This window comes from Rasamsonia emersonii (genome assembly GCF_000968595.1).
Source record: "Rasamsonia emersonii CBS 393.64 chromosome Unknown ctg1118621760062, whole genome shotgun sequence".
Classification (NCBI taxonomy): domain Eukaryota; kingdom Fungi; phylum Ascomycota; class Eurotiomycetes; order Eurotiales; family Trichocomaceae; genus Rasamsonia; species Rasamsonia emersonii.
Window position 1 is genome coordinate 53,084 of NW_013563225.1, and position 22,916 is coordinate 75,999.

The 22,916-nt window shown below is 50.1% G+C and overlaps 9 protein-coding genes across 9 annotated transcripts; 6 read left to right on the forward strand and 3 right to left on the reverse strand.

Annotated features, from left to right (window-relative positions):
• Positions 1–327: 327 nt before the first annotated feature.
• T310_3300 (Uncharacterized protein) lies at positions 328–1,860 on the reverse strand (the record flags this gene model as incomplete). Its single annotated transcript, XM_013473839.1, has 1 exon — positions 328–1,860. The coding sequence occupies one exon, from the start codon at positions 1,858–1,860 to the stop codon at positions 328–330; it is 1,533 nt and encodes a 510-aa protein (XP_013329293.1).
• Positions 1,861–2,640: 780 nt separating this feature from the next.
• T310_3301 (uncharacterized protein) lies at positions 2,641–3,945 on the forward strand (the record flags this gene model as incomplete). The annotated part of the gene is made up of 2 exons (XM_013473840.1): positions 2,641–2,643; positions 3,157–3,945. 2 exons carry the CDS (start codon positions 2,641–2,643, stop codon positions 3,943–3,945), a joined length of 792 nt encoding a protein of 263 aa, XP_013329294.1.
• Positions 3,946–5,221: 1,276 nt separating this feature from the next.
• T310_3302 (uncharacterized protein) lies at positions 5,222–5,871 on the forward strand (the record flags this gene model as incomplete). The annotated part of the gene is made up of 2 exons (XM_013473841.1): positions 5,222–5,669; positions 5,756–5,871. 2 exons carry the CDS (start codon positions 5,222–5,224, stop codon positions 5,869–5,871), a joined length of 564 nt encoding a protein of 187 aa, XP_013329295.1.
• Positions 5,872–7,414: 1,543 nt separating this feature from the next.
• Positions 7,415–8,056, forward strand: T310_3303 (uncharacterized protein; the record flags this gene model as incomplete). The annotated part of the gene is made up of 1 exon (XM_013473842.1): positions 7,415–8,056. One exon carries the CDS (start codon positions 7,415–7,417, stop codon positions 8,054–8,056), a length of 642 nt encoding a protein of 213 aa, XP_013329296.1.
• Positions 8,057–9,167: 1,111 nt separating this feature from the next.
• Positions 9,168–9,553, reverse strand: T310_3304 (uncharacterized protein; the record flags this gene model as incomplete). Its single annotated transcript, XM_013473843.1, has 2 exons — positions 9,168–9,262; positions 9,307–9,553. 2 exons carry the CDS (start codon positions 9,551–9,553, stop codon positions 9,168–9,170), a joined length of 342 nt encoding a protein of 113 aa, XP_013329297.1.
• A 2,330-nt stretch (positions 9,554–11,883) lies between these two features.
• On the forward strand, positions 11,884–13,144 carry T310_3305 (EBP domain protein; the record flags this gene model as incomplete). The annotated part of the gene is made up of 2 exons (XM_013473844.1): positions 11,884–11,927; positions 12,064–13,144. 2 exons carry the CDS (start codon positions 11,884–11,886, stop codon positions 13,142–13,144), a joined length of 1,125 nt encoding a protein of 374 aa, XP_013329298.1.
• Positions 13,145–13,759: 615 nt separating this feature from the next.
• Positions 13,760–15,132, forward strand: T310_3306 (Annexin; the record flags this gene model as incomplete). The annotated part of the gene is made up of 2 exons (XM_013473845.1): positions 13,760–13,793; positions 13,841–15,132. The coding sequence occupies 2 exons, from the start codon at positions 13,760–13,762 to the stop codon at positions 15,130–15,132; spliced, it is 1,326 nt and encodes a 441-aa protein (XP_013329299.1).
• Positions 15,133–15,866: 734 nt separating this feature from the next.
• T310_3307 (SH3 domain protein) lies at positions 15,867–19,257 on the reverse strand (the record flags this gene model as incomplete). The annotated part of the gene is made up of 3 exons (XM_013473846.1): positions 15,867–18,483; positions 18,773–19,108; positions 19,187–19,257. 3 exons carry the CDS (start codon positions 19,255–19,257, stop codon positions 15,867–15,869), a joined length of 3,024 nt encoding a protein of 1,007 aa, XP_013329300.1.
• Positions 19,258–20,435: 1,178 nt separating this feature from the next.
• On the forward strand, positions 20,436–22,248 carry T310_3308 (uncharacterized protein; the record flags this gene model as incomplete). Its single annotated transcript, XM_013473847.1, has 2 exons — positions 20,436–21,743; positions 21,820–22,248. 2 exons carry the CDS (start codon positions 20,436–20,438, stop codon positions 22,246–22,248), a joined length of 1,737 nt encoding a protein of 578 aa, XP_013329301.1.
• Positions 22,249–22,916: the final 668 nt, after the last annotated feature.

Sequence of the window (22,916 nt, forward strand, 5' to 3'; positions counted from 1 at the left end):
GTTCTTACATTGGCACGTGTGAAAACCTAGACTCTTATTATGTTCACAAAGAGGCATCGAGTTTCACGAGTGTTGCGCTATCTGCTTCTCCGTCAATTCCCAATTCTGTTCCAAGCACTATCTAAAAAAGAAAAGGAGCGTGCAATAGTTCCTGTTGTAAAAATAACACCTCACGTCGGGATAATGATCAGAACTTGATCTAAAACATATCCAACCTCTTGAGATGCTTTGTCCTCGGAAAGCAAATAGACTCCTATACAGGGCCCCCTTTCCCATCTCCGCAACCTCCGATGGCGCTCTTCCCATTCCTTGCTTATCTCGTTTTGCCTATTGCAACGCCCCATTTCCAGATCGTGCCTGTTTCCGTTGCTTCTCAACGTTGTGAGCCTGCCTTCCCGGACTCGAGGCTAAGCTGCCACCTCTCTTCTTGATGGATTCCTGGTACACCCTCCCGATGCCGCATACAATCTCTTTGGCTCTTCTTCGATTGACTTTTCCTTCGTGGATACCCATCCGGATCCGGTACAGTCGGCCAACCTTTTGCCAGTCATCTAATTTCTCCTGCCAACCCGCACCTCCTTCATAGTAAGCGTTCCTCTGACGCGTCGACATGCCAAACCCTTGCGGTGGCTTACGTAGAATCCAACAGGCTGGATCGACAGCCCCGTCCGGCGGCTCATCAGCCGAACTGTCGAACAACTCCACCGTCTTAAGGAAATCTCGTAGACCAGCGGATCTGCGTTGTCGGTTGACGGCAATCCTCCAAGAGTCGATACGCGGCGTATAAGCTCTTTTGTGGGAAGTCACAGCATATTTCCCCCTTCTTGGTTCAGCATACGGATCTGGGAACGGTACATTATATCGAGGATCACCATATCGACGTCTGACATCAATTGTGACGCGGGAAGGCGGGTCATAAACAATCCACGTGTGTGGATTCAGCCAATGGTTTGGAAGGATGGCGAAGTGAAATGGTTTTCGACCTGGATCGCACTCGCTCAGCAGCCATTCCAGCTTCCTATCCAAACTATAAAGTAGCCGAACCTCCGAGTCAGTCAGCCTGCGCCATAAAGGTAGTGCTCGCCTGGCTGCTCTTTTTTGCTTGGAAATCTTGAATGACCTCTGCTGCTGCTGCTGTGGTCTAGCCCGTTCGGGGCCATCACAGGGGCCTGATGACATCGCTTCTCGAGGCACCGAAGGAGCAGAAGTTGCTGTGATAGCTTGAGGCGGTGACACCAGAGGAAGAATGTCATTGCTTATCGGGCGAGCGAAAACATGATTTGGGGTAGGCGATTCCTCGGTTGAACCCAACATGGCTGTGCTCCCACGCATTTGCTCTGGAAAACCGCCTTGCTCTGATACACTGCTGAGGAATTCAGAAAGCGGGCTGCCAGGCCGACCCATAAACCCAATTTGTCGGGGCGCTGTCTTCTTAAACCCTTCCATCTGCATGCGCGCAGCCCATGCTCTATATTTCCTGATAATTCGAGCGTCATTGCTCAAGGCACACCCTAACTCAGTTTTCAAAGGCGGGTCACGGCTTTCGAGGTCGTTAATTCTTTGATATTTCCTTCCACGCATTCGTCCAGAACCGAGACACGTTATTAAAGGAGCTGGAAAACATGGACGTTGGACTGGTTCACTGTGGCCTAAGGCAGCTCGGGGTGCTCTTTTCAACCGTGGGTGCTGCAATGGAAAAGTGAGATATTTCGAAGGAGTGTCGCATATTCCATCGTAAATGAGACCACCTGTGACCGAAGGATCTGCTTCTCGTTTGCATGCTGCCGGTGGTAGAGTGTCGGGATCCTCTTGATTCCCATCAGAAAGAGGATCGTTTTTCTGTTTTATACAACTCTCCATCTCTGCGCGGTCAGTCGGAGGACCTGGATTCCAGATCGAGTTCGCCGTCCGATGTTCATAGCTTCTCAGACACCGTGGAAGCCATCGAAGTAATCTTCGGTCGTTGACATGCTTCTGAGTGTACTCGAGAGATGGGTCCCACCAAACCCAGCGGTAGTCATCGTGCGAGGATTTCCATGACGTCCACTGGCGCAGATTCTTCAAGCGTGCCCTCAACCTTTCCTTTCTTGCTTCATGTTCCTCCTGCGGTATCCAGCCGTACCAGGTCTTGACATAGCGGGTGGTGCTGAGCTTGTCTTCACGGAAAATCCGGCCTCGCGTAAAGCGACGAAGGAAGGACCCAGTCTTCCAGATGAGGATTGCAAAACAAAAGATACCAGCTGTTCCTAATAATAAGAGAAGGAAGACCTTGAGGCTTATCAATTTTGTAACCTCGATAGGAATGCCCGGCGGTCCTTTGGGAGGTCGTGGAGGAGGAAAAGGAGGGTTCCCTTGTCGGCGAGAGAGCGGCGCCATACGCGAGACGCGTAAAGTGTTGATATAACGCCAATCAACTAGCTGTCATAATGATGATGTCCGAGCGATAGAGAAGAATAGCTCTGAGATGGCATTGCATCTTAGTTTTGGCTAGTGTGGGCAAGTCTCGACGATGGTACAGTATAAAGGGAAGGAACATGGCTTCTTTTTGGAAGGCGCTACCGCGGGAGGTAACCATCTGGTGAGACAACAAGAATCAACGAACCATCGCAGGGTGAACTTCCAAGTAATCAAGCAAGAAACATGGTTAGTCACAAAATATGAATTCAGCCAATTTTGGCCACGCGAAGGCGTATGTACGTGGCTTCCCAGGGAAATAATTACGCATATGCGTAAATAATGAAGATTGGTTTCTCGACATTCAGATCAATCGCGATGGAAGAGGAAAATATCGTATTAATCCATACATTTGTGGAATTAGAGGGGAAGCTATCACGTCTTCAAGGCTCGTCCTATTTCAACTGTTCGTGCAGACGGACTCCGAAATGTGTCATCTCAGAATAAGGACATGAGATGGGCCATCTTGTTGAGTGAACATGTGGGGTAATATGGCGACCTCAAGGCCAAGACCCCGTCTCGACCTTGCTAGCGAAACCCCTCCTCGTCCTCCGTTGTACGACACCGACTGCTGCCTGGCCAGAATATAGATGTGGGAGCAGTCTCAATCCAGGACTGTGCTCATCTCCTAAAGACTCATATATTTTTCACAGAGAAGAGAACTTTCTTTCATCTTGTGCCAACATTCTGAGACGTGACTAGCCTATAGCCGTGGCGTTCCTCCCTCAAGAGCCAGTGACCCTCACTGGGGGTTGTTCCTGCAAGGCGAGCCGCCACGTTGTCAAGATACCTGCACTAGAAGACCGCCCTCTCGTCCCCGAAGCGCTTCCTACACCCATCGGGCCCAGCGACGACGGTGGCAATACGGTGCCTACACGGTTTCCGCTTGTCGATCTGGATCACTGTGACTCGTGTCGCCGGATCAGTGGGGCGATCATCCAGTGCTGGCTGATCTGCCCGGCGGACTGGGTCGAATGGAGTCTGACCCCTCGCACCGGATCAGGATCAGGATCAGAAGAATCGAGTGAGGTAGGGCTCGGGCACAAAGACGATGACGGGGAGAATTCAAGTCCGGGTAAAACCGCCGGTGGAGGAGAAGGAGACCGCATCCACCTATCAACCCTTGCGGCGGTCAGTTCTCAACCTCGGCTGAAGGGAGGAGTCCGCGGTGACGGTGCTCCTGTGGCACGAGGTGACACCTATCTGGCACATTTCAATTCTTCCCCAGACGTCACTCGAACCTTCTGCGCACGTTGCGGGACCAACCTGACATTCTTCTTCGACCGCCCTCCACCTCATGGAGTTCTCCCAATCGTCGACATCACTGCGGGGAGTCTGGACCGCGACAGCATCACTCGGATCCAACCCGAACGGCATGGCTGGTGGGACGATGGCATTGACTGGGTCAAGGAGCTGTTGCGAAAGGGGGATGGAGGATTCCTGATTAGACATCCCTCTGGGGCTGTGAATCGCGCCGTGCAAGACCGTTGACTGTCGGCACATATATACAACAAAGGAAGTGTTCGGAATTGCTCCGATTCGCAGGCTGGCCTATAGATTGAGAACAGCCTGTCTTGAGAATCATGTGGGCCACATAACTAGGACCCAGATAGTACTGCATATTTGGATCGAGCACTAATGGCCACGATCACGTAATGTACAGTACATATATCACATACCCAAGCACTTCAATTCTGCCGTAATGTGCCATTGTGAGATTTTAGAACTTAAAGCCAGGTCTTTCCGGAACGCAAGGGGGAGCATATCAACAGTACCGAACTGGCGGTAAAGTCGACTTTGCCATCAGCTGTGGCACGGGGACCCGCCAACCCAGCCACACCGCACGTTGGGGTTCGTTCGGTTCCTGCATTGTTTGGGGCCGGCCTGTGCCATGCCAGATTTCCGCGACTGCGATTGGCCCAAACCCAATCTAGCTCAGATCTATGGGACGATCGACATCAAGCAATCGGATATCCAGATCAAGATCTGAAGGATCCAATTTTGGCTCTCTTCGACATCATTCCTTTTTGGTAGGCTGGATTGATGATCTTCCTATCACAAGACTCTCTGATTTTTTTTATCGTTTTTGCCGATGGAGACAGCTTGCCGAAACATGGTGGACGCAGTGTCTCTGTACAGAAAACGTGAACTTGGCACCCCTTTGTAATGTGCCTACATGCCTCTGCTCTGTACCTAGCGGAGGCAAAATAGACGACATGGAGCAAAGCCGGTTGGGTACTTGTGCATCACCACGTCTCCGGCTACTTCTAAACTACCATACTACACCTACCTCGCTGCCGAGATTTTGTAACCTGCTGATAGTCGGTTGAGCCTGTGTTTCTGATTACATGGTCGATGTCACCCTCCTTGGACGGAACATGCCGCCAATATCTACTCTTATCCAATCTTGCCACTGTTGAGTGATTAAAGGGCATAGCATAATTGATTCAATCTTTTGGCTCGGAGTAGTTTGAATCATTTTATAAATACAGGCGACTTCGCATGCTTTCTTGTTGAAAGAGGCTACCTCTCTCATATCTGGTTCTGGCTTATCAAAATTACTTGCCTACAACAGATACTGAAGAAAAAAAATCTCCAATAAGAAACTGGAAGAGGTCAGTCATAGAACTCGCTACATCATCAGTTTGTCGAATGTGGACTATACACTGACTTGAAGACGATACAGGGCTTTATCGTGACGAACTGGCGAATCCTGCTACAGGCTGTACTGTCGACTGCATACTTCAGTACATCCGAGGACTCCGACATGGTCTCACAACCACCGAGACCGGCTACCCCCGGGTCCAGCCAAGGACAGTTCACGATTGTATTCGAAAAACAGCCGCCGGGTCAGGTCCGGCCCGGGGCGAAATTTACGATGCCAGTAGTCGTCAAGGTCGAGCCGACAGGACCTCAGGAGCCTAACCCAAATCTGGGACTCAGCCTCAATGTATTGCTGAAAAACGAGGATGGGAGTGATGCTGCCGGGGGAATCCTGTCCGGGCAACGCGTCGACAGCATCTACAGCGAAGATGGTGATACACTGAGGGGACGTGTTGCGTTCAGTGATTTGAGAATCAGCCAAGCTGGACGGTATCGATTCTGTGTGGTTCTTAACATTTCGGATCTGGAGAATGGCGTCACCGAGGCGCAACAGATTACGGAGGATGTGGTTATTGACGTTAATGAGACAGCCCCGGAGAATCAGGTGCCAAGTAAGATTCTACAGAGACAGAAGAGCCTTTTCATATGCATAGACACGACGAAATAGATCTCCAGATTATTGCTGACATGATTCTAGGCAACGAGGACATTGCCCTGTTCCAAAGGTTGTTGGATTATAGCCAGCCAGGAATTCGTCCGGAGGATATTCGGAGATGGCGAGCCTTGAGAGAACGATATGATGCTCGGAACTGAGTGTTGAGCCCTGTGTGTATGAGTATACCCCGGTTTTTGAGAACGCATACCACATTACCAGTGCTTCTATTGAGGTTACATGTGCAACCGTGAATTTGACTAAAAGTGTCAGATTCATATATTTATTAATATCTTTCGCTAACAGAATGGTATTGCATATATCTAGTCTAGAGAACGTATACACATGTCCTGTACCCAACCTACTGTAGTCCCCGAATTCCGAAAGGCAATATAGTGCAGCATGTTCTAACACGTTTAGATAAGCTTGGAAGCATCTACATGAATTGAAGATGTGACGACCCTGAGAAAAAAAAAACTATGAGCATTTTAAAATAAGTTTTCAACCAAAAAATAGTCGCGCCCGGGATCGAACCGGGAACCATCTCGGATCAGGCTCACTTGGGTGTGAACGAGATATCATAACCATTAGACCACGCGACTGCAGATGCGAATCTGATTGGCTAGTTTTCTTATTTCTGGAAATGTCTCCCTATGATCTGGGGAGGTGTGCTTTCGTCTAATAGTAATGGGATCATTTTCCTTGCAAATTCAAAGGTATTTTTTTAACGGAAGACTGGCCAGTTTTCAAAATTCTGTGGTCATGTTTCTGCGATGAGCGCCACAGAATCGATAAAACCGGCGTCCTCAGGCTGCGTACTGCTAATCGTTCGTCTTTCGTCATCCGAGGTCGAAAATGAGTAAGATGGCAACTGCCTGGCTGATTGATCACAAATGCCTTCTAATGTTTTACGCACTAGAAGCCTGAAGAAATATTGTCTTACCGGCTGAGCTTTAAGTTGAGTTTAACCTGCAAGGGCTGACTCGACCAAGCCGGCCTTATTTCCTCTTTTAACACAGCCGCCTCACATCAGCGCTCCGGTTTGGTGTGTCTTATGATCGGCGTCACACTCACATGCCCTTTCTTGATTCAAGACGATGCTATCAAAGAAATTACTAGAAGACATATAAGGCGCCCTTTTGCATACCTTTCCCTTGCCACCCTGTGGCTGCGTCTTATCCGCATAGATCGGACGTACGGAATGTTCTAACAACCGATATGTTCTGGGAATTCCATTCTCACCCCCCTGTCACTAATTTACGTTTTTACCCTGGAGAACCCGATATGGTATATCGATGGGTCTTACATTCCTGAACGTGACCTTGAACGAGGTGGTCACCCGGGCAGTGCAGGGCAAATACCCCGCTCCCACTCACGCGTGTTCCCAGCACGTGGCCGGTCCCAGTCGATCGATAATGGAGGACAGGGCTGCATATAATAAGAAGTCTCGACCCGCCTTCTGGGGCCCTGAATGCTAGATCCGTCCACTCCCACGCTCGTTACTGGGACTCCTCGCTTGGCAGGGACCGATGGATGTCGGTGATGCTCCGGCTTCGTCCATCTTGTGGGGGAAAACAGGGAGTGAAACTTCCTTTTCTTTCTTTTTCTTGCTCTTAATTTTTATAATTTGCATCTCTTAGGCGTTTCTCTTCTGTTGGTATCAGAGTTAAATTAGAGGACGTTTCTTTCCCTCTTTGGTTCATCATGCCGCTCGTTCCACGCCGTCGACACTACTCATGGCCGTTCAGCGGTCCAAGTACGAAGGCTCTCGACCGGAACACCTCTATCGACAGAAGAGCTTCTCAATTGGCATCGCGGGCGAGAAACCGCTCTCTTGCCTTTGAAAGTGCGGTGGAGGGACCTTTTTATCCGGAAGATGTTTACGAAGAAGACGACGCCGTCTCTGCAGGCATCATCCCTTCGGCTCCTTCCAAGCGCACGCGACATTCCCGGCTATGGCCAGTCTCCGAGGCCCGCAAGCGGAGAGGATATAATGAGAAAGATGTGATTATTTCGTCCGTCACGGAAGCGGATGAGCTGCCCAAAGCAGTGTTGCGACGGATCGTCTGGCCGCGGCTGGAAAAAGTCCGGCAGCTCCTTCCCCTGCATAACAAGGCGAGGACATCGTCTGTCCACGGCAATAATATCGTCCCTTCGTGTTTTAGCTCACCGAATCTATCAGAAAAAGAAGCAGAGACGATGTCAGAGCGGTGTGGCAGAGATGCAGAGCTCGACGAAGGACACCTGAGGCCTCTGGCGGAAAGACGCCATCGACGATGTCATTCCGAGCAGCCCCGAGTATGGAAGGAGCCGAGTCCAGGTCTTTGGACCCTGGCGGAGGAATAGGGGAGACGTATCGTCAGAACTTGGGAACTAGGGGATTTTTTTGGATTACCTTTCTTCTTCTTTTTTTTTCTTTCAATTTCAATTTCTGTCTTCTTCTCTATTTGTTTTATTATTTGTATTGGCTTTTTCCCCGGCATACACGGCGTTATTTTTCTGTTCTTCTTATCTCTTTTCATTTTTTTAATGGGTGTGGGCATATGTTTGCTTATTGCTCCGTTCTTTGCATTGGAGGTTCATACCAAAATGGGGAAAGGGGAAAACGAGGTGTGATTGGAATCGCAGGGAGTGCATGGGATTGGAGTTTGGCTATGGCATCACATTTGGATAGAACTCATAGTTCAGCAGTAATAATAGTGGACAATAATGTTTAATTACATGTATCCCGTACCAGCCTCAATATTCCATAGCATTGAATTCTTCACAAGCATAATATAGACTTGGGACAAGACACTCAGATCGAATCAACCAGATGAAACGCGTAACAGGTGCTCCTTGGCGGCGACGATAAGGACTGCAAATGTGGCAAAATCATGTGCTGGGCAGGTGTGAGGTCACAGGATCCTCCACGATCCCGCTCGCAGAGCCTCAAGCACCCACACGATGACGCATCCCCGTCGTTGCGTCTTGGCGATGATTCATCGGAAATGAATCCGTACGGCGCACGGATATGCCAACACTTGTATTGTACGCTGCACAAAGTACAAAATCGAAGAAAATGGATCCATGACTCAGCGACTAAGCATTAGAGTCCATGCTTATGAGGTCATCTTCGCTGCTCTAAGTTCTTTAAAATAGGTACGATCCACACGGAGTGCTTGTACGGAACAGACGGCACAGGAACCCGCACCCTGTGACGGTGCGATAGGGCTGCAAACGGGCGCTCGTGATTGGAGGAGCGCGCCGACCCTATCGAGTCACACTAGGCAGCTTCTAGAATCACGCTCGAAAGAAGCTCGGCCTGGGCGTCGAATCATATGGCTTCACGGGGCGAAGGACCAGTCACAGTTGCCCTGCGACGTTGATTACAGTTTAGGTAGTTTTCAGCTGAGGGATACGTCGTGGTCTCCCTTGAAACAACTCATCAATGACACATTGCGGAGTGCTCTACGAATTACTCATCGGATTGTTGGCATTTTATTATCTGCTGGTTTGCAGCTTCACCGGCGGTCGAGGGAGAGCGGCGATACATCGAAACATCGAACTGTTCTGAAGAGAATAATAGTGAGACATTGGAATGACCCACAGCGTACTCCGTATACAGGGCAATTGCTGGCAATCGATCAGAGAACAGTTACCAGTACCGTATTTGGAAGCAGCAATGGTCCCATAATATCCAAGACGTTCTATTCGAAAAATGAGTATTCCTGCTGCCTGGGCGTAGTCCGACAGTGATCGGTTCTTGGCGCTGCAGGGCCGATCATCCCGGCAAGCGGTGAATTCTGGCAGTCGTCGGGCCTTGTCAGCACCTTGTACCGAGTACGGAGTAGGGCCCCCCATGGCTGCTTCTTGTTAACCCGACATGCCTCGGGTGGGCATTTCTCACCGACTCAGCAGCGTCAGTTCCCCAGACAGGCCCCGCGGTTGCCCGGACTGGCTGTTCCCCACCCGTCCTGGCCATTTCGCTGTTTATGCGTCACTGTCCAGACGCACTTGACGCTGGCCAGTCGCCATACCCACGTCGCGACTATCCTGGCCAGTGATACGTCAGTAGGGACAGTGCCAAGTTAGGCAAAGGGCAATCATGTCGAGACAGGTTTCCGTCACTATTCTGGCCGATGGAGGTGCCGCCTATGCGAGAGATAAATTAACCTGACACCCCTCCAGCGATGCGACCCTGGCATCGACCAGCATCTCAAGTTGACATCGGCTTCGTCGTCCACCTTCACGACTGCCTTCTCTCTCAGACTCCATTCTTGCTGCTATAGCTACAACTATCTGAATCAGACATTTGCTGGTCGACTGCGATTGGACATGTCAGACCAGCCCGTCCAAGCAAGGATCAACCGTGCAGAGTCCAACTCCTCAGAGGCGCCGCTCTCCATCGCTTCGTCCAAATCCTCCGCCACGTCGCGCCATACGCGCTTCTTCTCCTTGGGATCTCTCGACGATCACACCCTCGCCGCCTCGAGCTTGAAACACAAATTCTTCCGTTCGCGATCCAAGTCGCCTGCCCCAGGATCCTCAAACACATCCAACACGCGCACATTCAGCGACCCTCTGGAACGCTCTGCCAGTCCGCCGTCACATATTGCAACCCCTCCACGGTGTGCTTCGCCTACAGCAATGTCTCGCCACGACTCAAGCTCACCTGCCAGCGCATCGCGGTCGTCGGCCGGGAAACGATTCTCGGGCTCGTCTCGCAAAAGCAGCAGTGACTACAAGCGATACAGCGGGACGCTGAACCACTATGGCCGGCACTCCAATGACTGGCTGTTTGGCGGCTTTAGTGTCCGGAATACTGTCCGGGAGGGAATCGACAGGCTCCTGCATCATGACGGCAAGGAGGGGTGAAAAATGGATGATCATTCGCGTCGACTTACATCTGCTGTCCACTCCTTCCACCCCAGAGGCCATGCATACGCATGGTGGTTGAAGAATTGCGGGACTACACAGCTGCCTGCGGTCGTTCTGCGACACCGCCGAGACTGTCACTTCAAACGCACGCCCCGCGTCAACGAGTCTATTCGCTTCTAGGATCCTCTACCCCGAGTCAACAACTCAGTGCTCCCATCTTCGTCTCGCAAGTAGCCGCTTAACTGGCCGGCTAACTGATTTCTGTCTGGGGGAGTTGCGCATATCCTTCAACCGATTTCTACCCTGCGATTTGTGATCGACACATACACCAAAAGTTTCTCCATCCTATCATGGGATTTAATATCCCATGCATGATCTTTACGACGACATGAGATACGACTAATTACATTTGATGCGAATGAGATACCATGTGCTGTACTGTCATACTGTACATAATCTACCCCTCGATGTTCTTCTGATAAGAGGATCAATCAATTATCAGCAGCAACTTGCTAGGACATATTTTTAATAATTTTAAATTTGATTTCCCTTAATACCTGAGATTTATGGTTATCCCAGTTTACTATCATACGGCATACAATGCAGCATATCTATGTAGAAGCAACGGACAGTGTGGGCCGCTTGTTTACACATTCCAGCAGGCAGCAGTCAAAACCTGTCCACTGCATCCTTGTAAGATCTGGTGAAGCAAACCCGACTTTGTCATAATCTGAGGAGACACGGACACGTCGCGATCCTGCTGCATCTCGGAAGATAAGGCAAGAATGTGTGCGAAAGATTGCAGCACTCGATACATTTCTTATCCAATCCCTTTTTTCACAGTAAGAGGCCCGGCACCCGGGAGCCTGTTCGAAAGGCCCCTATATGGACATACAACGAAAACCCTACCTAATTGATATGCTAGATCTTGCAGGAACTTGCGCCTGGAGTTTTGATTATTTGTAAATATAGTCTATCTGTCAGTCTGTCTGTGTGACAAATTACGCGGCGGGCATCGTCATGTCAACTGCGAGATGTAAGTAGATCATAATCGGACTCCCGATCCTTGATATATTTCCAACTGGACTGCTTGCATGAGAATCATAAGAGGTGCTTGTTTTTTTTAGTATGGATTTGTTTCAAATTTGGCTCGGTGTCCTCGTCGTCATCATCGACTCGACCTGAATTTTCAGACTAGACAGGCACAAGTTGGGCTTTGTGTTGAGACTTAGGACGTTTTTTTCTTTTTGCCTGAAACGCCCAGCTGTACTTCAGAGAAAGGATATACTCTATCGAAGGTTGATTTTATCATCATGTCTGCTACATCTAATAGCAATAATATCGGATTTGGCCATATGTAGGCCCTTCTCAATAAACTCAATCTTATAGCGGTCTTCCTATCCACGGGTGCTTGAGCATAATTGCAAGGCCGTGCATAGATGACTAAGCTGGAACAATGGAAAGTTATCGATCCGCGCCTTGGCATCAAATAGGAACAGTCTCATTGGTCGAAACAGTACTCCATATTCTATTGGCCACTCACGATTCTCCATGCGCGACATGATGGAACGCGCTAACTGGAGCCACCGCGATCACGGCTACCCCGTAGGAGATCAACTCCTGACTCCTGATGATCAAGCAAGGCTGCATTCATCACAACAGCCGCCTGTTGTTCCCCTCCAATTGACATCATTTCCAAATTCTCACAAGAGGTATCTTAACGAAGACTACCACCCCTGTGGATTGTTCTATTGCCTTGGCAACACCAAATCGAATCGCGATACCCGTAACGTCTCAAAACACACCCGCCATCGCGTTGAGCTGACCGCCGCAAGGATGGCGGAAATCGCACCCTTTACACTGGACGCACCTACCGTCCTGTCCATTGGCTTTGCCTTGTCTTTTATGCCCATCGCCTTTGGGCTCGCCGTCTTCCTGATACCCGCCAACCAGAAGCGCAACCGCGTGCTGTTCTTCTGGCACGCGTACGATGCTCTCACCCACCTGTTCATCGAAGGCTCCTACCTCTACCAATGTTTCTTTAGCTACACCACCGTCCCCAGCGGCGTCCTCCGGGAGCCTTACTTTCTGGGCTACAAAGACCGGCTCTACGGAGCCGCGTACGGCACCGGGCCCAGTGCGCGCCTCTGGCAGGAATACGCAAAGGCCGATCACCGCTGGGCTGTTGCCGATGCCACCGTCATTTCCCTCGAGCTGCTGACCGTCTTTTTGGGTGGGCCGACGGCGGTTTATATCTGCTATCTCCTGTACCAGGCGTCGAATTCCAAGGCAAGCGCGCAGGCTCGCGGTGCCGCCAAGTCCAAGCTGTGGCTGGTTGCGCCCGCTCTTGCGACGGCGGAATTGTATGGCGGATGGATGACTTTTGCGCCCGAATGGCTGACGGGCAGCACGCAGCTCGAGACGGGTCACCCCGTGTACTTGTGGCTTTATCTGGTCTTCTTCAACACGCTGTGGGTGTACGTCCCGTTATGGGTGCTGTGGGAGGCTGCCAAGGAGCTGAAGAAGGCATTCGTTGCCGCAGAGAGCACCACGCAAGGCAAAAAGAAAGCATAAGCTCCGACAGCGTGTTCCTTGATGGCCTTGGTATGATTTGTTGTGCTGTTTTCGCAGATATACCCGGCTTGGATGGTGCCAAACCGTGGACGGTGATTGATTTTTCTTTCTGGTGCGATGATGAAGTCAGTGACGGAATGAATATGGTTGGCTTCCCATTGTATCTAGTTTTACTAAATAGCCCATTTGATGACATGTTTTGATTACCGTTGACATGAGGGTCGGACCGATTGGACGTATATATTTACAGCTTTCCAAAGCTGGTATATTCTCCAGTGTGGATGCCTAGTCTGAACCGCCGCAATCATCATGGCGGTGCAAGTCAGCCTTGCGGTTCCCTCGTGTTTGTCCCGCTGCTCAGCCACCACGACCCTCATCGCGCCTTCCCAGCGAATCGGTAGCTGCCTCCCGCGATGCCTGCTCCGCCCAGTCGTCCCTTGGATCGGACGCGTGGCGGGGTAACCAATGGAATGGTTCCCATACTACGCCTACGGGCATACAAAAGAGCCATGGGCTCGCTCGTTGTTTTAAGAAGACTGAATCTTTATCAATTGCCGCCCTTCTTCGATTCACCACCGTTTCTGTTTGATCTCTTCTGTAGGGAAAAACGAGACCATGGCTTATAACCAGCAATATCCTCCTCCTAGCAGTGAGTATTGTCTTCCAATCTCAGCTATTCAAACTAAAGAGCTATAGATTCACCTCATCCGCCACACGGATATCCTCCCCAAGGTCATTCTCCCTATCCACAACATCCACCACTGCCAGGCCCGCAGGGAGGATACTATCCTCCGCAGCAACAGGGTCCTTACGGTTATCCTCCTGCTCCTCCGGCTCCATACGGCGGCCCACCCCCTCCAGGTTACCCTCACCAGCCCCCTCAACAATCATATCCTCATCAGCAGGGTTACGGACAACACCCTCCTCCACCCGGACCGTACGGGCCGCCGCAGGGTCCTCCACCAGGTCAATATATACCTCAACATCAATATGGAGCACCGCATCCTCCCGCTCAAGGACCCCCAGCCATGCCATCTCTGGGATATGTTCCCGGACAGGTCGCTCCGGGCGACTTCCGTGCTGACGCAGAGGCGCTGCGCAAGGCGATGAAAGGATTCGGGACAGACGAAGCAGCGCTCATTCGAGTTCTCTCACGCCTGGACCCGCTGCAAGTAGCCGCCGTCCGCGAGACGTACTCAAGACATATCGGGCGCGATCTGTACAAAGATGTCAAATCTGAAACGAGCGACTATTTCCAACAAGGGCTGCTGGCGATCATCGAGGGGCCATTGATGCATGATGCAGAGCTAGTCAGAGATGCAGTCAAGGGGATAGGCACCAAGGAGTGGCTACTGAACGATGTCCTCCTCGGCCGGTCCAATGCCGATCTGAACGCGATCAAGAACGCGTACCAGCAAAAATTCCAGAGATCCCTTCAGCGGGACGTCGAGGATGATCTTTCAGCAAAGACGGAGGGTCTCTTTAGCAAAGTCATCTCAGCCACTCGCCACGAAGAGTCGACCCCGATCAACCCGCAGTACATTGAGAGCGAGGCAAAGAGCATTTATGATGCTACCCAAGGACGGATCATCAACAATGCTGGAGAGGTGTGCGCGATTTTCGCGCAGAGCTCCGATAACGAGCTCCGAGCCATCAACCACGCCTTTAGCACCCGATACAACACCTCGCTCGAGAAGCACATCGAGCGCGAATTCTCCGGACACATGAAAGACGCGCTGCTACACATGCTCCGGACGGCGCTGGACCCGGCCATGCGCGACGCCGTCCTCCTCGAAGAGTGCATGAAGGGAGCCGGCACCAAGGACTACAAGCTCGTCGTGCGCATTGTCCGGCTGCACTGGAACCGGCCACATCTGGAGCAGGTCAAGCGCGCCTACCACCACCGGTACAATCGAGATCTGCGAGAGCGAGTGCGCGGCGAGGCCAGCGGAGACTATCAAAGACTGATGCTTGCATTGCTGGAGTAGTTCTACTCCTAAAGAGCATGAAACCACTGATTCGCTGATTAACTGCGCCAATTTTGTGTCCTTGTTTTTTAAGTCTTACCTTGTTCTAGATTTTGGGTACTCTGGTCTCTTAAGCATTTCCATTAGGTATGTACTCTCTGGGGTCTCTTATGGACAGAATACATGAATGTATGTATGTATAATACATATTGGTCAGTCAGTTGAGTTGGTTGAGGGAAAGTGCTTTAGGTTAGGTATTTATAACGGCAAGATTAAACGCTTGCATGGAAACGATAAAAATAATTTAAATAATAAATTAAATTAAATTAATTAATTAAAAGATTACCAGAATTTGGGATATGGTCAATGACTCAGTACTTCAGTTAGGGAATTTGTTGAAATGGCAATAGGAAAGAAATAAAAAAACACACAATATGCTACACATACATATCAACATACATGCATACAGGACAGGACAGGACTTCCCTTTCTTTCTTTTCTTTGATGGGATGGGATGCTGTTCACATAGTTTCTGTGCTGTGTCATGTACAGTACTGTACATGTATTTCATTCCATTTCATTTCATGTCATGTCATGTCATATCATCTCATATCAATCAATCAATGTCATTGCCATTGCCATTATTGTCGTAATTTTCATTCGTCGTTAGAATGATAAGTCTAGGCTAGCTGCTAGCTGCTTCCTTCCTCTCTGTCTCTATCTCCAGAAGAGACAGCGAGCAATGTCTGCCTGCCTTAGGAAACATCCCGGATAACTGTGCAATATGCACCAGGGAACAAGCCCGTAGATCCGGCATAGTACCCCCAGTACCACTCGTCGTTGATGTTTTCCGCCTCGGTGATTTCCGCGCCGCGGGGGAAGGCCAGCTCGTCCGTGACGTCCTCCTCCGGGTAGTAGGACCAGAGCGCGCAGAGGACGAGACCCACGCCGCCGTCTGGTGGGAATAACCTCCGCGTTGTTGCTGTAGTAGGAGATGTCGGAGAACCGACTTCTGCGTTCGTATTAGTATTAGTAGTAGCACTACTAGCAGTCGCCCAGGCTGTTCGGCTGCGGGACGCCTTCTTTCTCCGAATTTGTTGCCCCTCTTTCCAGCTCCAGTCGCCGGATCCCAGCTCGGGAGACGGGACGGCTGGTAGAGCACCGGATGAAGACGAGTTTGTGCCGCTGCCGTGCGTTCGCGGATAATCGTCCTTGAAAGTACGGCCGCCAACCAGGTCCCTGACGATGACCCGTCTCTGGCCGTCTTCGTGGTCCTCGAAGCCAACGACGATCATCCGATGACCCTTCAGACATCTACGCCATCCGTTGTGGCCATTTTCCTTGCTGATCTTGCCAGACGCAACGAGTTTCAGATAGCAATTTGTGCAGATATCATAATCCCCCTCGTTACACTCCAGGCAGTGAAACCGAGTCGACAATGGAGGAATGGGATGGGCGCATATATCGCATTTGGTAGAAAAAGAGAGTACATGGTAGGATGCCAGATCCGCAGACCCTAGTGAAGCAGAAAGAGAGGTCGATATTGTGGGTGCTGCATCCACTGAAGGTGTTGTACTGTCGCTGTCTGCGGCCGCACGACGAATCGGAAGAAGTGGGTGGTTGCAGCAACGCCCCTTGTTGACGCAACGTTGACAATAACCCCATTCTCCGTCATTACACTGGCTACATTGCCAGAAACAGTCGTTGGCCAGAGACAGGCAAATGTCACAAAACATGCCTTCTTCGAGTCTGTTGGCCGGGTCGTTGCTAGACACCTGCCTTCCGTCACTTGTGCTGCGAAGTCTGCCCTCCTCCGGTCGTCGATATCTCTGGGAGCGTAAAGTGTGCGGTGGTTCCAATGTAGTTGCTGATCGATGAGATGTAGGGAGCTGTTTCTCGAAATTGGCTTGTCCAGCGAGGCCAAACCCAAACCAATGCAAGCAACCTCGACCCAGGCGATAGCAACGAAGGCAGAGATAATACCTGCCCTCTTTACATCGCGAGCAGTGCTTGTGGAGATCGTATTGGATGTTCGATCGTCCGCATCGATCGCAGGCTATCGATGGTTCGGGATAGCGCACAGAAGGTACCCGAGGTTGGTTGGACCGTGACGAAATCGGCCTTGACGCCGCGCTTCGATGGCTGGAGACATCTGGCACAGCGGACGAACTGTGTGCTCCGTGATCTGACGCCGAAAATGATTGTTCTGTAGGAGAAGCAAGCGTTGGGCTGCTCGATCGCGGAGACGACACTATCTGCCTGGCAGCCAACGACTGCTGCGCATTTCGATCCCTGCCTCCTGCAATCCAAGTCTCTGAAACTCGTCCTTCAGGCCCGACAGCATGTCTTGATATCGAAGCAGATGAGGACTCTCCCGTCCTTGGTCTTCCTGAGGGTGAAGGTCGAGGACGTTGATTCGTCATATCACTGGAAGATCTCACAGCCGGTCTCAAGGTAGCCTCTGATGAAGATGCTTGAGAAGCTGGGATAGGTGACGTCCTCCGACGTTGATTTCCTTGATCTGAGGCTCTTCTTCGGTGCCCTCGAGCAACAGCATCGGGATCTGCCTCCAGGAGATGTGGGCGCGACGCAGGTGGATGCCGCGATTGTCCAGTCGATGCCGTTGCAGCGCTCCGCGCTTGTACGGTTTGTGATCTCGAACGCCGATGTTCCCCATGGCGAGGCCGCTCGGAGTGCTCACTGCCTCGCCGGCGTAGATTTGCCCGATCCGGATGTCTGCTGAGATAGATCTGTACTAGGCGATCGCTCAGCTCCTCCTCTTGAGCTTGGGTGAGGTTATCCAGGTCAATTCCGTCCAGCAACCCTTCATCTATGATCTGGCGTACGATCTCTTCCTGCGTAGTGGCTTCCACATCGGATGAGCTCAACAAAGACCGTAGGCTAGCCTGATGCTCAACCCGTCTCGTGGCGCTAGACTCTGCTACAGTACTGCTGGAATGGGCAGCCCTGCGTGCGGCGTGGTGCTGCGCCTGGCGCCGTGCTCTGCGCTCATCTTCATGTCGACGGTGGACCCGTTCATCCTCCGACCTTTCTCTAGAGTCTGCACTTCTCGCCCGATGGTCTCGCAAGGCTTCTCGAGCCCGAGAGCTCGACGGCCTGCTTCCATGGTCACCACCCACGTCCCTCAGACTAAGCTCTCTAACTTCCTCAAGCAGTTGCCGGTCCTCTTCGTCGGATTCAGCAGAACTTTCTGCTGAGTCTTCTGCTGGCAGTACCGGATCGCCGGGCTTGTATTTCTTTGCGATTTCCGCCTTCTCTTCTGCTGACCTAGCACGTCCCGGGTCCGCCTTCAAAACCATATCCAACAAGGTGGTGACCGTAGCATTTGGCCGAGTTTCGCGAACTGCAGCTCTGCATGATGGGCAAGTGTATCGCGGAGAACTTCTGGACGTGCGGGGTCGCTCAGCTTGCCAGGAAAACCATTCTTTCAGACAGGAGCCGCAGAAAGTGTGAAGGCAGTCGAGGAGAGTGAGAGGTTGGTAAAGAAGCTCCGTGCATATCTAGACGCAACGTGGTCAGCGGTTTAAACTATTATAAGACGATTAGGCGTCATAGCTGGCCATGATGTGCTCGAGATCTCCATATGAATACACTAGACCAGAGAATGATAAAAAAAAATAGATTCGTTGAATTCACATACTGAGCAAACCAGCTCCTTCTCGAGGTCCACCAGACCGAGTCCAGAACGCTGTGCGCCAGCCATAAAGAGATGGCTGCACCTGGAGGGGTTGTGGGACGATCAAAAGTCACTGCGCCCAAAGCTTCTAGAACAACCAATCTTTCCTGGTTCGGAGCACGTAAAATCCACGGAACAGCATATGGTTCTTGGTTGACAAGAGAGCGGTACCAGGGGTCGAGGTACTTTGAAAGTGTTGTTGGATCTGCAGAAAGGCTGACGCCGTAAGCAGTGGCGATGACGGCGTGACTTGTCTCAAATGAATGGTCGACTGACCCATCTTCGTGACTTCTTGTTCCACTGCAACAGCCCTTCCATCATTCTTCCGCTCCCCGCTAACCGAGTCTAAAAAGACTCCACACTCGATCGCCCACGGACCTCCAGGATCTATCCCTATAAATATACACATTTACGTCAACCATTTCTGTTTGCAGATGCCTGTGCGTCATCGTGGTTACATAACATTTCCTAAGGGGGAAAAATAGGTGCTAGCTGTCATGACAGAGCCAGATAGGCTCAAAATTGCAAATTCCAGGTTTCCTCAGTCTGCCAATTAATGTATGTTACTGGTCTGTTGCCATCAAACTGAATGTAAGGGCGCTTTATACTCCGCAAGTTTCCACGAACACCAGAGGGCACCGTACCGTCCTTCAGCTACTCAGAAATTCACTGATCTTAGCAGCTACCGTCATCGCCCTAGTAATTTAGACCATTATATGGCAGGTTGATAATGTCTTCTACATGGTTACGCGAAATGAGACTAAGAAACCACATTCGCCGATGTCTAGATATCTGTCTGGGTCACCGTGCATGCTGGTTGAAGTTCTTAGAATGTATTCTCAGATAAACAGTACGAACAGTAGGTTGGTCTAATCTTGATCCCAACCCTAATCGCTAGAGACATCTCTCGTGATTTCTAGTAGCAAGGGATATGGTATTTCTGCTCATTCTAATTTCAGTAAAACTTCTTTGAAAAGTCAGATAGGCTGGCAAAAGTGAACTATAGGTCACAGAATCAGAGTGTCTCAGAGATCCAGCTGTATATTATTATCAAATGAACACATTTATAGGTTTATGTCCACAAAATCTAGCTTCGTCTAGCCATCGTTGCTCTGAATGCATATCATACATCAAGATGCACAATGTTTGTCGCTAGCTCTCTAGCTGCAAAACAGATCTCAGTTGATATAGTCTAATTGCATGAATCCAATTGCGCCTGCACTGGACTATGATACTCTTTTTTATCACGCTTAATATCAACAGATCATTTACTAGGCTCCAAGAACTTTTGCTTTATCAAATCATCACATACTTCAAAAATACCCATGAGGGTTGATCGTGCGGACACTTGTGAAGTCTTGCCCATCTTGATTTATATTGGTGACTGGGACTTTTTAAGATCTCCCACACCAAAGCATTCTCGTGCCTTCCAATGTTTTGGATGCTCCCATTAAACCTTACAGGATTGGAACTGATTAGTTTTGTGTTGGCAAAGTTCATCCTTCAATACTGCCTTACTTTCAAAGACAACCTTTGAAGATCTGACCGCCCTTGTTCTTGATTTATCTTAGGAATTAGATCTTCATGTCAATTGGACATACTGAGCTTTCTAAAAGCAGCAAACACCATGTTCCAAAGATCAAGGCCACTCTATTTCAGACCTCCTCCAGAGACATTCAATATGTTCATCGATCTAGTCAGTTCAGATGACGAATCTCCAGGTATGTCTGTTTTGAAGTCTGCTCATGGGCAAAGTGACGAATCTAATATTGTCAACGTCTCAGAAGCAGATGGTGGCTCCTTCCAACGACCAGTTCGTCGCTCGGATACGAACCAACAGAGGCAAGAGCCTCGTTCGCTGATGAGACAATCTGAGGCGCAAATCAGAATCTTGGGCGGGCCTCAGACAATTTTCTCGCAACGCCCAGAGACCAGATCTCCACGAGAACCTCCAGCCCTTAATCATCGGGCAGGCATCGAGTCAGAACCTGCAACCCAGCCACGTTGGGTGCCAACTATAAGTTCGGCAGCACCAGTGCCATCATATAGGCGCTTACAACCCCCAGTCAGCTATATATACCGAGACCAAGCAGCAAAGAAGAAAGCAGACCAATTCGAACGTTTACGCAAGGCAGAGACGGACCTTCAGTTGTACCTGGAGGAAAACCCAGGCAATGACAAGTTCAGAGCAAAATCTCTTCAGCTTCGTTCATACCGTGAGAAGCTCGAAGGAGGGGACCTTCTCAGCAGTGGCAAGTTGGATTGGATCAGGGGAATCCACAGGTCAATTGATCGACGACGCGTAGCCGATGACGCTAAGGCGTTTGCTGCGAAGGCAAGGTCAGAGAATTCACGCAGTAGGCCAAAGTCGACGGAGTCTGCTGGTGAAAGAAGTCGAGTTAATACGCCCCTACAATCACCTTCTTGCCATTCACTGCGTCACCCCACCACTGGGGGAAAGACCATCCCCCAAGGCCTTTTGAACGAGATTACGCCTACAAAAAGCAGCAGACTGCCCAAACCCACACGAGAACCCTTAAAACGCAAAAGACCCCAATACGGCGGTAAAGCACCTCTCCCTATAATGCCATATTCCTTTCCACCAGCGAGCTTCGATATGCACGAATCAGAGTCCAGCGTCGAGGATTCTAGCCCAGAGGAGCCTATGTCAGAGAACTCGGATGACGATGACTCTGACGCCGACTGCTATGACGCGGACATGGAAGACACCGAAAGCGAAGAAACCTCAGAAGGAAAGGAAGAAGAAGGAGGGGTGGAATACGAAAGATACTGGCAATACGCTGTTGTGCAGCTTGACAGCCGTCCCTACACGCCTCAGAGCAACTTCCGCAAAAGTCCTTGGGATCTTTACCGACCGGCAGAAGGCTATGGAAAAAATGTCCCAGAGAATCGACCAGCTCCAAATGAGTGGCGTGTGGGATAAATTCTTCCACATTGTGCCATTGTCCAACGCTGACGGGGTGTATGGAAAAGTCATTGAGTCTGCACAGTGTGGTTCGGTTGAGGTCTCTGTCGAGAAAGAATGGGTGACAAGAGCAGTGTCAGATAAGTCACCCGGAAAGACAGCAAAGAAGCACCTGCAGGGTGTGTTCATCGTGCTTGTCCAGCAGAAGGATCTCAAAACCGGCACTCTGATCAGGAGCGACGTGCACCCGAAGAGCTTCCTTTCGGTGAACGATGCCAACCGTCACGCAGGTCAGGTTTGGAGGTTGGCGTCCATGTCAGAGGAGGAAATCCAACAGGAGAACCTGAGTCAGGGAGGCATCTTCGACTCCCCAGTAAAGTTTGCCCCAGGATATCTGGGGGAATTGGAAGTGGATGGAAAGCTGTTCCAGAAGACTTTCCTGATCCAGAAGGGAGAACAGAAAATCCAAGTTACAATGTCGATTCAGAAACTCGAGGTTATCCATCCAGTCTGACAGTTTGGTTACCACAGCCTTGCCACAAATACAACGACTTTTTGGAGTGCTCCTATTATTCCTGAATCCTGATCTTAAATGCGAGTGGGACTCCCTGACAGACCCCAAGCTAATCACATTCCTCTCTTTTCTCTTTTCTATCCCTGTTATCCCCTTCATTCTTTCTCTTTTGCTCATTCTTTTCTTTTTTTATTCTATCTGAAACCATACCAAAAAAAGCCAAAAAAAAATGGAAAGCGCCCTTCATTAATTACGGGTGTATGTACATACCTAGAACTCAGCCAGTATCGAATCTATTGCTCTGCCTTTAACAACATAAAAAGGAATACACACACAAACAGACGAACATAGAAGAATAATGAGAGGCAATTACTTAACCAGGCAAAAAAAGAATGGTGAAAGAAAAATAAGAAGTTTAATTCCATCTACTACTATCTACCGAATACGTAGGTAGGTAAGCAAGTAAGTATACAAGCTTGCAGATTATGAATTTATTTTACTAATGCTATTATCAAAGTCAAGATCAATATCAATATCAATATCACTGAAAGAAGCTCACTTTTTTTGACCCCCGTTATTCATATCACAGATAAGCAGGCTATTCTTGCAAGGATTACTCACTTAGGCACACAGCTATGTAGGTAGGTAGGTAGTAAGGTGGTAGCTAT